At 40.4% G+C, this 13,088-nt stretch overlaps 1 protein-coding gene across 1 annotated transcript in view; it reads left to right on the forward strand.

The window, feature by feature from the left end:
- Positions 1-13,088, forward strand: part of SPON1 (spondin 1) — a 245,762-nt gene that overhangs the window by 103,644 nt on the left and 129,030 nt on the right. The window contains exon 5 of the mRNA XM_044752347.2: positions 2,628-2,750. Coding sequence (XP_044608282.1) covers positions 2,628-2,750 — 123 coding nt within the window. The remainder of the gene's footprint in view (positions 1-2,627; positions 2,751-13,088) is intronic.

Below are 13,088 nucleotides of genomic sequence, written 5' to 3' on the forward strand. Positions count from 1 at the left end.
CTATGGGTTCTCAGTTCTGAAGCAGAGATCCTATCAAATGACTAAGGATGCATATGTATGAAAAAACTACTTCCCAATGGCAGCTTTGTGGATGAAAAAAGGCCCAGCAGGACCATCCTGGGCTGTAGGATCTTAGGTGCAGTTGCAGGTGATCCCCAGAGACAGCAGACTCCTGAGGAAATCCATCACTTAGCAAAGCAGATTACATTAAGAAAGTCTTTAGTTTACAAGCATAGAGCAAAGGGGTTTTTCTTAAGTGTATATGCTCCTTAATTATCTTAGCTCTTTCATTAGGGTCTTTGCATTCTTTGCTTCTTTGGTGAATCAAATCACATCTATCAAGGAAGAGGAGAAAGAAACTCGTGCCTGTTATTTTTTTCCCAGTTGAAGCTCTTAATCCATAGGGGGAAAAATTAAGAACTGCACAGATAAAAAGCAGTTGGGTGTAGAAATTTGGGGAGAGGGCTGCTCAGGAGATGCTGCACTGCCTGAAGTTACCTGTATTTGCAGTCCTTGCTGTGGATAGAAGCGAGTTAACACTTGTTATCCCTGCCCTTTGGAAACCTGGCTCATTTTCAATAGGCTTTCCCTGGTAGGAACCAGTATGTCTGCTTTTAGTTTCAAACTTAGAAATTTATTTTTTAAAGGGAAGCTTATTTTCCTTTGGAATTCAAAAGGCTTATTCTCAGTGTATTCCTTTGACCTCCTGGATATATCTTTAAGTTTACTACCTGTATCTGAAAGCGCTTTTCATAAGGTAAAGCTACCCATTGGCCTTATTTTGGTTCTCTGAGAGATTGTTGCTGCCTCATTTAACAGCGCCTGGTAGTTAGAATTGAGACCCCAGCATGTATCTCTTAGCTCTGAATCGCTTTTTCAAAACTAATTTAGTTTCTTTCACAACATCGTTGGTCATAATGGAAATGTAAAAAGAAAAAATGTTCAGGAGTTACTGATTTAAGCTACCTGTCCTGAAATACATTCAACAGGGCTTGTCCCTTAACTATCAAAGTGGCTCACCCAGGAACAGACCCGGGTTTCGTGCGCATAAGGCAGTGGGGAGCCGGCTCCTAAGCATAGACAATGCTCTGGCCTTTTCCAAGGGTACAAAAAGTAGCCAAACAATTATTTCTATTTTGGGTGGTTTCAGATCTCTTCTCTGGGGCTGTTTAGAAATCCTGGAGCTATGTAAGGAGGTAATTTTTTAAATGCACCATTCTTCACTTGAAAAAGCAAAAAGAGAAACACAAAAAAATTTCTCTCATTGGTGCTTATGCAGATCTGTCCAGCAGAAGGTCTTTCCTGGAGGGTTATAGTGCAGAGATTAAGAGCACGGCCTCTGGGCTCAAAGCTCTTGGTCCACCTGCACCACTCACTAACACTGTGACCTTGGGCTGGTTACCTAATCTGCCTCAGTTTATTGATCTGTAAAATGGGGTTAACCAAAGTACTTACCTCCCAGGATTGCTAGGATTAAATGAGACAATATATGGAAAGGGATCAGCACATACAAGGTCTCTATACAGTGTAGTTATAATTACAATATCCCATACATGTGTCTCCATCCTAGAAGGCAGAATTCACTTCTTCTACCCATCACTGATTTTGCATATTCAAACCAAATGAACTCAGCAAATTCCATAAGGAAGGCCTGTAAAATGATCTTCTTTACACTCAAAAAGATTTTTATATTGTCACTGTTCATTATATAATGTTTAAGAATAAATGTCCAACTTGGAAAAAAAAGGAGCATTTATGTTAGTACCTCTAGAGGAACAAAGAAAAAGCAGTTGAAGCAAGTTGCATCTGCAGTTATTGTTTTCATCTTGCAGGAAGCAGAACAGACTAAAAGCAACAATGCACAGTTAGGGACGGGGCTTGACAATCGGAAATACTGAATTTATTCATGTAATTTCTCTTTCCCCACTTATCAGCTATGCACAGCTAAAAATGGGGGTGGAGAGGGAATCTTGTTAAGTTTTTCCTGGCTGCTTCTATGCTCAGAAGTAAACCTGAACTTATGAACATGTTCCCAAACCCCCACCCTTCCCAGCAGTCTCTGAAAGCTTGATAAGATGTGATGTGACTATATATGCATATCTTTTTCTTTTTAAATAATTTTCAGCAGTCCTTTATGTCTCTACTTGTTCTCACTGTTCTCCTTCAAAGCTGCTCCTTCTGGTCCTGGCAATTTGGCCCCAGAGAATATTTCTTAGAGAAAACACACACATGCATATGCCTCTTAAAATACGATGGAGAAATCTTATTGTGGGTGGGGTGGGGAAACAGATTCAGGCCCAGAAAGGATAACTGAGTGAATTTTATCCCCCGTTTCCCAAGATAGCCCCAGTCCCAGATATTCTGCCTTACTGGTCCTACACATCTCCTCACATTAGTAGAGCAGAAGTTCTGGTTTTTTTATTTGCAAAATACCGTTACCATACTTAGAGGTATATAAAGTTCATTATAGCCCAAGTACTGACCTGGTTCTAGGTGTTATTAATCAATGAAAACGGCACCTCATCTTCTTTTCCCAAGCATTAAGGACAGGATGAGACCATGATGGTGCTGCCTTATCAATGACCCACGTTTGTTTCCTAACTTGGTGACTTTCCTGACTGTTTCAGATTCCACGTTTGATGGGGTGACTGATAAACCAATCTTAGACTGCTGTGCCTGTGGAACAGCCAAGTACAGACTCACATTTTACGGAAACTGGTCTGAGAAGACACACCCAAAGGATTACCCTCGTGAGTAGAGCAGCTGCCGTAAGGGTTGGGGGAAAGCGTATTGCAAAATTCTTCCTCGTCGTGGGATATACTTGCTGAAGTATGAGAGGTCTGCTCGCTCTTACCAATTGATTCATGAAACTCACATTCCCACAAAGTGAGTTCACTGAAACAGGCAGATATAATAGTGGTATGCTTCCAGCTTCTTTGCATAGCATTGTTCTAGGCATTTTCTTATCTCTGAGTCACAAAAACATTCCTGAGGTTATGCTGCTTATCTTCAAGTCAGACGTTTGGTAACTTCAGTCCTCCTGAAATAACTCTATCCATGAATTATACAATAGACCTATTTGTGCTGGAAATATCTGGCAAAGGGAGCTGGTCTTGACTACACAGACCAAGGTCAACAAATATTCAACATCCTCAACCATAGCAGGTGTTAGTAATCTATCAGCATACCCTGTTCCTACTGGTTCCAGATGCCACCTTGGAATCCTTCATGACACCATGCTTCAGAGAGTCAGTCCCAATCCAGGAGAGTTGTCAGGAGACCCCAGACTTGCTGCTTTGGAGTAGATCCTTAATCAAGACCCTAGCAACTCCCTTTTATCATATAATTGTCTCAACAAACACCTTGCATGTGCCAGATACTTTGCTAAGCTCAAGAGACATAGTAGTGAACCAAGAAAGACACAGTCCACATTCTCCTGCAACTGAGAGATTAGTGGGGAGACAGACACTAATCAAATAATCACACAGAAAGATGTGAAAATTGTAGCTATGAATAGTGGACTTACCATGTGCCAAGCATTTTTACATATATGTCATTTAATCCTCAAAATGACCTGTTTTTGTGGATGAGCTCATTGGAGATCAAAGAGATGTTGTGATTTGCCCATAGTCAGATATAAGTAGTGCAGCCAAGATTCAGAAAGGGATTTTTCAGGCTCCTTGTCCTGCCTCTCATTTGGATTGTCTTTAAGAACCAGCATATCCCATTCTCTAACTGTGGGTGGCAGGAGATCCGTGTGTGGCACTGAGCATGATTTTCTGTTCATTGTCTGTTTTATTCTTGTTCATTTCACTTTAGAGTTGCCACAGCTGGGAAAGAACAGAGGGACTGGGAGAAAGAGATTAAAAAGAGGGATTTGAGTCAGTCCCAAAGAAAGGGGGAGCAAGGAGTACATGGTTGGGACTTAGAAGACCCAGTCTAGACCAGAACCTCCATGGTCCCCAAACAGCCCACCCAGAGGCGACTCCAACTTTTCTTGGCAGATCAAGAGCCCTATTGTTTAATTTTACCCACATGTAATCAAGGCTTGGGACCGTAGTTCATTCTTCTGACTCTGGGATTCAGCTTGATCTGATTCAGCTGCTGTGGGAGACCTATGTGGACAAACTTGGACTCTGCCTTGGGGGGAAAAACCACTTGGAACGAGTATGATGGAAAAATTTCCTTCAGTGCCTTCCATCCACTAATTCAGAGGAAATAAAATGTTAGGGGCCCATTACTCATCATTTGTAATCCTAAGGAGCTTCTTGCCCTTTTCTATTCTGACACTGTTATTTCCCAGAATTAAAAAAAAAGGTACAGACCATTGTTTCTGGATCTTTGGGCCAAATCAAGTACAGATCTATACAGAATTTCTGTGGAGTTGTTGGGAGTTTCTTAATAAATATAGCAGACATGAGTTCCAGATCCCCCAGGATTGTCAGATGTCAGAGTGTGTCCTAACTTTTGGTTGCAAAAACTTGGTCACTATCTACAAAAGAGTATCTATCACATCATACTGTAATTATTTCTTCAGGAATCTTTCTTCCCCATCAGACAGAGAAGTCCTTCAGGACAAAAGCCACAACATGCTCATCCTTCATTCTTAGTGCCTGGAAGTGCCCGGTGCCCTCCCAAGTACTGCGTCCTGATCATTGAATTCAGAGTGGCATTCACCATGACCTGGGAGCAGATTTCTAGCCCACATCTAGTCATGATGCCAACACTGAGCAGGGAGTGTAGGCCAGACCTTCCTTGGAGGTAAAGGGGTGTACTTGTACACTTGGGGGGCTGGAGCCAATTGGAAGGGCACAAAGAAGGTCTAATCAGGACTTTGAAAATTTGATGTTCATAAAAGCGAATTCTACCCATCTTAGGTAATAGATAACTTTCCTTTTGCTGCTCCAGGAGTGATTTTGTCTTGATAACCAACCCTTACCATGAAGCCTGATTAAGCCATGATGCTTCCCGACAATAGTGTAAACTGACAAATGCTGAGTCCCTGTCTCATTAATTACTCATCCAAAACACTACTTTTTCTCCAAGGATCTCAGAACAGCGATTCTCAAGCTTTTTAATTTCAAGACTCCTTCTACACGCTTAAAAATCATTGAGAACTCCAAATTAATTTTGTTTATGGGTTGTGTCCCTCAATATGCGCCATATCGAAAACTAAAACAGAAATTTTGAAATATTGCTTATTAATTAATGTCAAAAGTGACATATAATGATTTAGCAATAATAAACTCATTGCATGTTAGGACATTTTATGAAAATAACCATACTGTCCCAAACAAAGAAATTTAGTGAGAAGAGCATCATTGTTTTACAGTTTTGCCAATCTGTGTGGCTTAATAGAACACACCTGGATTCTCATATTTGCCTCTACATTCAACCAATTGTGGTATATATTTTTGGTTGAAGTATATGAAGAAAATTCTGTCTTACACAGACATGTAATCAGAAAACGGAAGAATATTTTAATAACCTTTTCAGATAATTACAAATAATCTTCTTTTATATTACACCAAAGCTCTGTAGAGTTTTGTAAATTTGTAAATGGTAGTTTCTTAAAGCATGATTACAATGTGGTATATGAAACCATCTCAATGAACTTGTACTCTGTTACATTAAAATATATTGTTTTATCTTGCATTTTGAATGGATTTTTTTACAAATGAATGATTTTGTAACATCATACACTGGTCATTTGGAAAATATTGGTTTACTGAGTTATGCAGATGATCCAAATGTGGAGACGTTTCATTATACAATATCAGAAATCACATTCATTAATATTACTTCCAATCGCATCAGAAAAGTGTTTAAGTATTGGAAAGCTATCATGTTCACAGTAACAGATACAAATTTGCCAAAATTCTACGATTTGCTTGAAAGGTCAAATTTTATCATTGGCGACAAATACTGTCAGTTGTTTTCCTTGAAGTGATAGGCTCACTTCATTTTTGAGAAAATGTCTGCCAAATTCTCAAGTCTGAATGGCCGTAATTTGTCTGTCATTTGTTCTTTCAAGTAAAAATGATGTTTTATGAAAATAAAAGTGTCTAGTCCAGCTTGCACCTCAATCAATTGCTTTTACTCAAAACAATCATATTACTTCAGTATATTACCAGAAGTGCCTCATGCATAGTAAAAAGATGTGCACTCAAAGGTACAGAGATTAATAAATAAAATTAATAATTGTTATTGTTTCATCAAGGACATTCTTAAGTGAAACTGACTCTTTTGGTTGTTGTTTGGTTGTTTACTGTGAGGAATACACTGACTACTAATACAGTTCAAGACCCCTGCCTCGGTCCACACTGACTGCCAGCAGTTTTACTCACCAGCTTTTGCCCCATCAGTGTTAATGTCAACACATGGCAAAGACAAATTTCGTCTTAGTGTTTATTCTGAGAATAGTTTTTACCTCACAGACCCCCTTGAAAGGGCCTCAGGGTCTCCAGGGGTCTGTAGACCACACTTCGGGAATCTTTGAGATGGATAAGATAGCAACCTGAGTATCTGCCCTCAGTTCTCTTTGGGTCACTTGCTGTTGAGAATACACCTGGGACTTCTCATGGAGGGTTGGACAGCACCTTCATGCTTTCAGCCCTCTCTTGCAGTGGGCCACGTCTTCAGGTGGCTCTTCTCAACCACTATACAAAATTGTTTCTTCCACATGCTGTTTCTGGGGTTCCCCCTCTTGAAGAACAGAGCACTCTCTGCATCCGTAACACTTCTCTCTCTGGGAGGGGTGAGGTGTCATGAGATAAAGAAGGCAAGAGGATGGCCTAAATGACCTCTGGTGTTCCGTCTCTATTGCAATGCCGTAAATCCCTGCTGGCCCTCTGAAAATTGTGAAGTCTTTCTGAAACACTCCCAATCAGGTAGTTTCTAGAAATCCATTTTAAGGCTGGATCATGCAAGTTTTACCTCCTAATTTTATAAGTGAAAAAAACCTGAAGCACAAAGAAGTTAAGGGCTTAGATCACATAGCCAGAGTGTCAGAAACAAAAAAAAGCTCAGATCTGATTCCCTTCTGCCTTCCTCTACGGGCTGTCACGAGGCAGTCTTCTCTCCTCTGCAGTAAAATTAAATACCTTATACACAAAGCATCTTTTAATACCAAATTCTGAACAGCTTTACCCACTGTACAGAAACCAACTCTACAGAGATCTTAACCGAGAAGTCAGAAAGAGAGGGTGTGGATTTGCTGCACCTGAACAGATTTTCGGGACCCTGGAGTACTAGGAGAAGTGTAAGACCCCCCAGTGTCTGTCCTCAGCACCTGGAGTCTGCAGTGACCACCGGCAGTCCAGGAGCTCGTGTTCTTTGCAAGAACACAGTGACTAGGCAGTGTTCCTTCGTAGGCATGTCCCAGGGGTTGGAGACATGCCCAGTCTTTGCTGGGGGGCTAGGAGTTGCCTAATAGATGCTGAGTCTCTTCCACCCCGTAAAGACTCTGTAATCTTCCTTGACAATGCAAACTGCATAACTCCCACCATTTTTAATAGAGCATCAGTTTTAATACCATTTAACAAACACTTATTGGCGAAAAGAATATTTTTTCCAAGAGCCAATTATCTTTTTCATTGGCCAACACATTGCCTAAAATATAAACATGGCCACTGGGAAAAATATTCTGCAAAGTCAAAGTTAATTTTACAATGGAATTCAGCCATCTTTTCCATTGGGTCATTTAACTGAAAACAATTATTATTAAACCCAGTCACATGAAAGACCATCACGTTAACACTTGGCCATACTTTCTTTTCCTCATATGGGTGAATACACCCATACACAGAGTTTCTAACATCACATTTGAACATATTATGTCCTACTTTTTACATTTGATTTTGTTTCCATAGTCATAATTTATTATATCAGCTTGTTCTAAGCATATCTAACTGTTCTTTTGTTGAGCATTTGGGTGATGTCAGGTCTTTGGCTAACATAGAAAGCTCTGCAATAAACAAACATTGTACATGAAGTCCTCTTCCACCCTTCCTCCTTCCTTTGAATTATTTCCTTGAAATAATTTCCCAAAAGTAAGACAGCTGGATCAGAGGATATGGACCTTTTTTGGCTCTTAAGACCTTTTGCGAGATTCTTCCTCAAAGCATTTGTATCAGTTCACCATGTTACAATAATGAATAAATATGTCTGTTTCTCCCAGCCTCCTCAGCACTCAATTTAACTTTTTTGTTTGAATTTTGCCAATGAATGGTTATAAACATTAATTTTATTTTAAATTGGCATTGGTTTAATCACTAACACATTTGAATCTTTTTTCATGTTTATTGTCTTTTGCCTTTAAACCCGCTAGAGTGTTGGCAGGAACCAAGTGTGAATTTGCTCATTATCTCCCCAGGACCTAGCTCATTGTCACATTAAAAGCCTCTCAATAAATAATGTTGAATGAATGAATGAGAAGCAGTTACAAAATGAGCAAGGAACAGAGTAGAGGGAGGTGAGCAATGAAAAGCCACTGAAGAGGTTAGAGCAGGAGAGAGAGAGGACCTTATATGACTGCTGAGTGGAGAGCACATTGGATGGGACTGGTGGTGCCTGGGTAGATGGGTTAGGAGGATGTTGCGGTGGTGGATGTGGTGGTGGAGAATGGAGGAATTTGAAATATCTTTTAGAGGTAAATTCTGTCATGGATTGCTGTGGAGGAGTAAGAGAGAGAGGCATCAAAGCTGACAAGCCACGTTTCTGGCGTGGAAATGGAGGTACTCTTTCATCTTAAAATATTCCTCAATATTATTGTCTTTCTATTTTTATAAATGATTGTGAAATCATTTTATCAAGTTCTCTAAAGGATCCTGTCAGAATTTTAAGTGCGATTGCATTAAATCCTCAAATTACTTTGGGAAGAATTGTGAGCTTTATAATATTTACCATGCTCAGTTTCTTCCCAATTATGAATAAGACCACTTGTGGGTTTTCTTAGCCCAGTGCCTAGGACAGTGATGAGCCACTTGTGGACCATAGGCCTCTCCTCTCGATCTAACTTCAGAAACAAAATTAAACATTCAACAAGTGATAATCGCACTCCCTCCTACCATCACTGGGAAATCCCTCCCCACGCTGAGTAACTGCCTGCCTCCCAGCTGTGCCACCATCAGGCTGAGTCATGAACAGACTATGGCACCAGGAAATAGGATTTTGTACCAGGCACATGTGTCGTGATACACCATTTCAGTGAAGGAAGGGGCTAAAGAGAAAGAATTAACTAGCTTCTTTCCCCTTTTCCTCCTCCCTTCCCTCCGCCTCTCTAAAAGCCTTATGGCAACAACTCGCTATTTTATGCATTAGGAGTCAAAAAGGAAAGTGAATAATCTAGTCTTCCAGTTAAACATGGCAGGTTGAACACACACATTAATCTCTGATCTGTCCTCAACTCCCATAAAGATAATATTAGATGAATAAAAAAATATATAAGCCCACAAAGACAAGAAAAGAGGAAACAAGTCCATATTAAACAACAGCACCCAAATCTGGGGACATGGTCAACAGATGGACAGGTAACGACTATCTTAGCAGAAGAAGGGAAGCTGAATCCTAAGTACGTGCAGAGAGGGTGGTGCGTAAGAACCAAGCCACTTCATTGTAGGGAACAAGGAAAGGCCTCAGGAACCAAGTGCTCAGCACAATGAATGAAAAAGGCCTTGAACAATAATGGGGTTTGGGACAAACCTAAAGGCATCCAGAAAAACAGGCAACAAATAAAGGATTGAGAACTGAGGGGCATCAGACCTCTTTAGAGCAACACAAAAGCTACAAAACAATGGAACAGTGTCAAACTCCAGACCTGTGGTTCTAAATTCTTAGGTGAGACATTTTTTGTTCAGTCCAGTGTCCAGGCGGCGGAGACAGAGAGCTTTCTTATTGGATCACTTTTTCATTGAAACTTTGTCCCTCCAAGGGCCCTGCCTTTAAGGGGGATTGTGCTCCAGTCCCCTGGTTTGAGGGGCACGCTAATCTCTTATCCCTGTGTGGCCACTGAAGCCTAAGCCTCAGGGCAGCCGCAGTGTCCATCTGAGCTTGCAGCTCAGCTGCTGTCTCCCTCTTTACTTAGACCCCAGAAGATTTCTCTCACTTTTTCTAGCACTTCGAGGTATTTTGACAGGGAGTTTTTGGGGTTTCTATTCTGATCTCCAGATTATTTCCTGCTCTTCTCCATCCTGTTCTGGGAGGGTGACCTCTAGGGATCTCATCCCCCCGGCTCCCTCGCCTGCCTGCTTCCAGGTGGATTTGGCTGGTGAGAGGCCAAGGACAGAGGAGAGTGCCGGCAGGGTCTCTATGGCTCCCTCTCTGCTGAGGCTGCAGGTTGGCGGTCCTCTTCCAGAGGCCACAGCTTCTGTCCAGCCACCACCTCTTCCAGGAACAGCCCTCCCTCCTGGTTCCTGAAAATGCTCCCCCTCCTAGGGAGATACTTCAAACTCAGAGGTGGTTGCAGCTCCCCATAAGCTTCCCTTTCCCCTCCTGCTTTCCTTGAACACTGCCATGCCGTTATAAATTGTCCCTTCATCAAACTCTCCTCTCTTATCTGATTCGATTACGCCATCTGTTTCCTGTGGGACCCTGACTGATTTGGCCATATTTTTAGAAAGTGATTCTTAAACTCTGGACGTGTGTTACTTTGACAGCATAAAAAGCAAAATTAACAAAGACGATAAAGTCAGTTGTCACTATAGGATTTCACCTACATCCCTACTACACTGCCACCTTCTTTGACTTACTCAGAATCCCCTCACTTTCGCCACCACCCTCCCATGCTGCTTCCCTCCCACTGCACTGTTAGGGACATCCGAATGGGACTCTTTCCTCAGGGTCTGTGAGTAACTCAGATGCCAGTTCAGTTCCCATTCCCAAGGCGTCCATTTCCCTTCTCCCTTAACCACCACTGGGCTCTCGTTCCACCCAAAACACATTCAAAGGAGCAATGTTATAAGTAGACACTTGAATGCTTGCGTGTCAGGTGATTTCTGGAATTTTAGCTAAGAGAACACCCTTTAATAATGGGGAGTGCGTTCACACAGATCGTGTTTCTTGGTATAAACATATATGCAATTTCTGTAAACACTGAGACTTGAACAAATTTTAATTTTCCCTCCGTGATTTCCTTTTCACCATGAAAGCTTTGAAGTTTCTTTCTTGTATACCCTCCATGAAGTTAATTCCTAGGATTATTTTATATTTTTGTTATTATTGTGACTGAGATTTCCAGTTTTCATTATGTTTTCTGCCAGGTTCTATTTAGTCTACATGAATGCTACTGATCTTTTATGCACTTTGATTGCATCTACATGCTTTTATTTCTAAAAGCTTTATCTAAAATTCCTTGAATCGCCTATGTAATCACTCATAATTTGTCTGCAAAAAGCAGCATGATTTTGTCTTTTTTTCCCGATTACTAGTCTGTGATTTCTATGGTCTCCCTCTTGTTCACTGACAAGAACCTCCAGTGCAATGTCAAGTAACAATGGTAAAAATGAGTAGCTTTGCTCGGCTCCTATTTGTATTTAAAATGCCTTTAATATCTCTTCAGGACACTGTTGACTTTTGGCTTCAAATACGTTAAATATAGATGTCTACTTTTAATTTTTTAGTGGATGTTGGATTTTTCAAATGCCATCTAGCACCTATTGATATGAACATATAATTCTTACGAAAGTCTCTTTTTGTGGAATATAATTAATAGTTTTCAATTTTCTAGACTATTCTTCCTTTTTGTGTGTGTGTGAGGAAGATTCACCCTGAGTTAACATCCACTGCCAATCCTCCTTTTTTTTTGCTTGAGGAGGAGTAGCCCTGAGCTAACATCTGTGCCAGTCTTCCTCTATTTTGTATGTGGGTCACCTCCACAGTATGGCTGATGAGTGGAGCAGGTCCGTGCCCAGGATCTGACCCCGTGAACCCTCAGCTGCTGAAGTGGAGCGTGCAGAACTTTAACCACTGAGCTGCAGGGCTGGCCCCCATTCTTCCTTTTTACAACGGACCCAGCTTGATCATGGGGTGGTTTTTCCCTTTAATGTACATGCATAGTTCTTCTTCTTCCACTATTATATACTATTTGCAAGGCGTTATATTAATTGTTTGCATACATTTCCTCAATAATCCTTGCCTTAGCCCTATAGGATGAGTATTACATTCCATATTTACTGAAGATGAAACTGAGTCTCAGGGAAGTTAGCAGTTAGGCCAGTTCATAGACCCAATGTGTGGTGGAGCCAGGCTTTGCATCCAGACCCTCTGACCCTAGAGCCCTTTCTTCTGTGACTCTCTTTTAAAGTGGGAAGCTACCAGGATTGTCTTTAAATTCTTCACATCTATATGCAAGAATGAAATAGGTCTATAGTTTCTGATTTTAAAATCTGCTCTTTATCTGACTTTATCAAGACCATATTAGCTTTGAGGAGTAAATTGATATTACTACCTACCCATCTCCATTGATAATTGATACTTTGAAAGAAAACCACAAACACTATTTTCCCCAACCTTCATCTCCAAATTCTCTTCCAATTTCTTTATCAATTATTGGTGTATTCAAGTTCTTTCTTTTGTATTTATTTCACAATTTTATTTCTTTTCTTAAAAAATCATCCATTTTATTCAGATTTTCATAGTCCATAACAAACATCATAGAGTACAGTAGAATAATTCTCCTTTATTTCTTGACTAAATCTACATGTGTTGCCTTGATCTGATAAGTTTTGTTAGCCTAGTAAATAATGCTACTGCTATTCCTTTTCTAATTTCCATACATCTGGTTTTATGCATACTATCATCTCCTTTTATTTCTTTAGGATTGCCCTTTTGTTCCTTTGGTAAATTTTTATATTGCTTATTTAATATGCTGATTTTCCCAATTTGGCATTTTTTTTAATTAAATGCACTTACGGCTATAAATTTTCTTCTTGGTAGAGCTCTGAGCCCGTCCTGGAGATTTAATATGTAGTTCTCATTTTCATTGTTTTCTTAATAGAGTACTTTTGTACTTTACCTTCTGGACAGACTTGTTAATTAGCAGAGTCTTTTTAAATGTCCGAGTAGTCAGAGATTTTGGTTTATATTTTTGC

This window comes from Equus asinus, chromosome 20 (assembly GCF_041296235.1).
Source record: "Equus asinus isolate D_3611 breed Donkey chromosome 20, EquAss-T2T_v2, whole genome shotgun sequence".
In the NCBI taxonomy this organism is placed as follows: domain Eukaryota; kingdom Metazoa; phylum Chordata; class Mammalia; order Perissodactyla; family Equidae; genus Equus; species Equus asinus.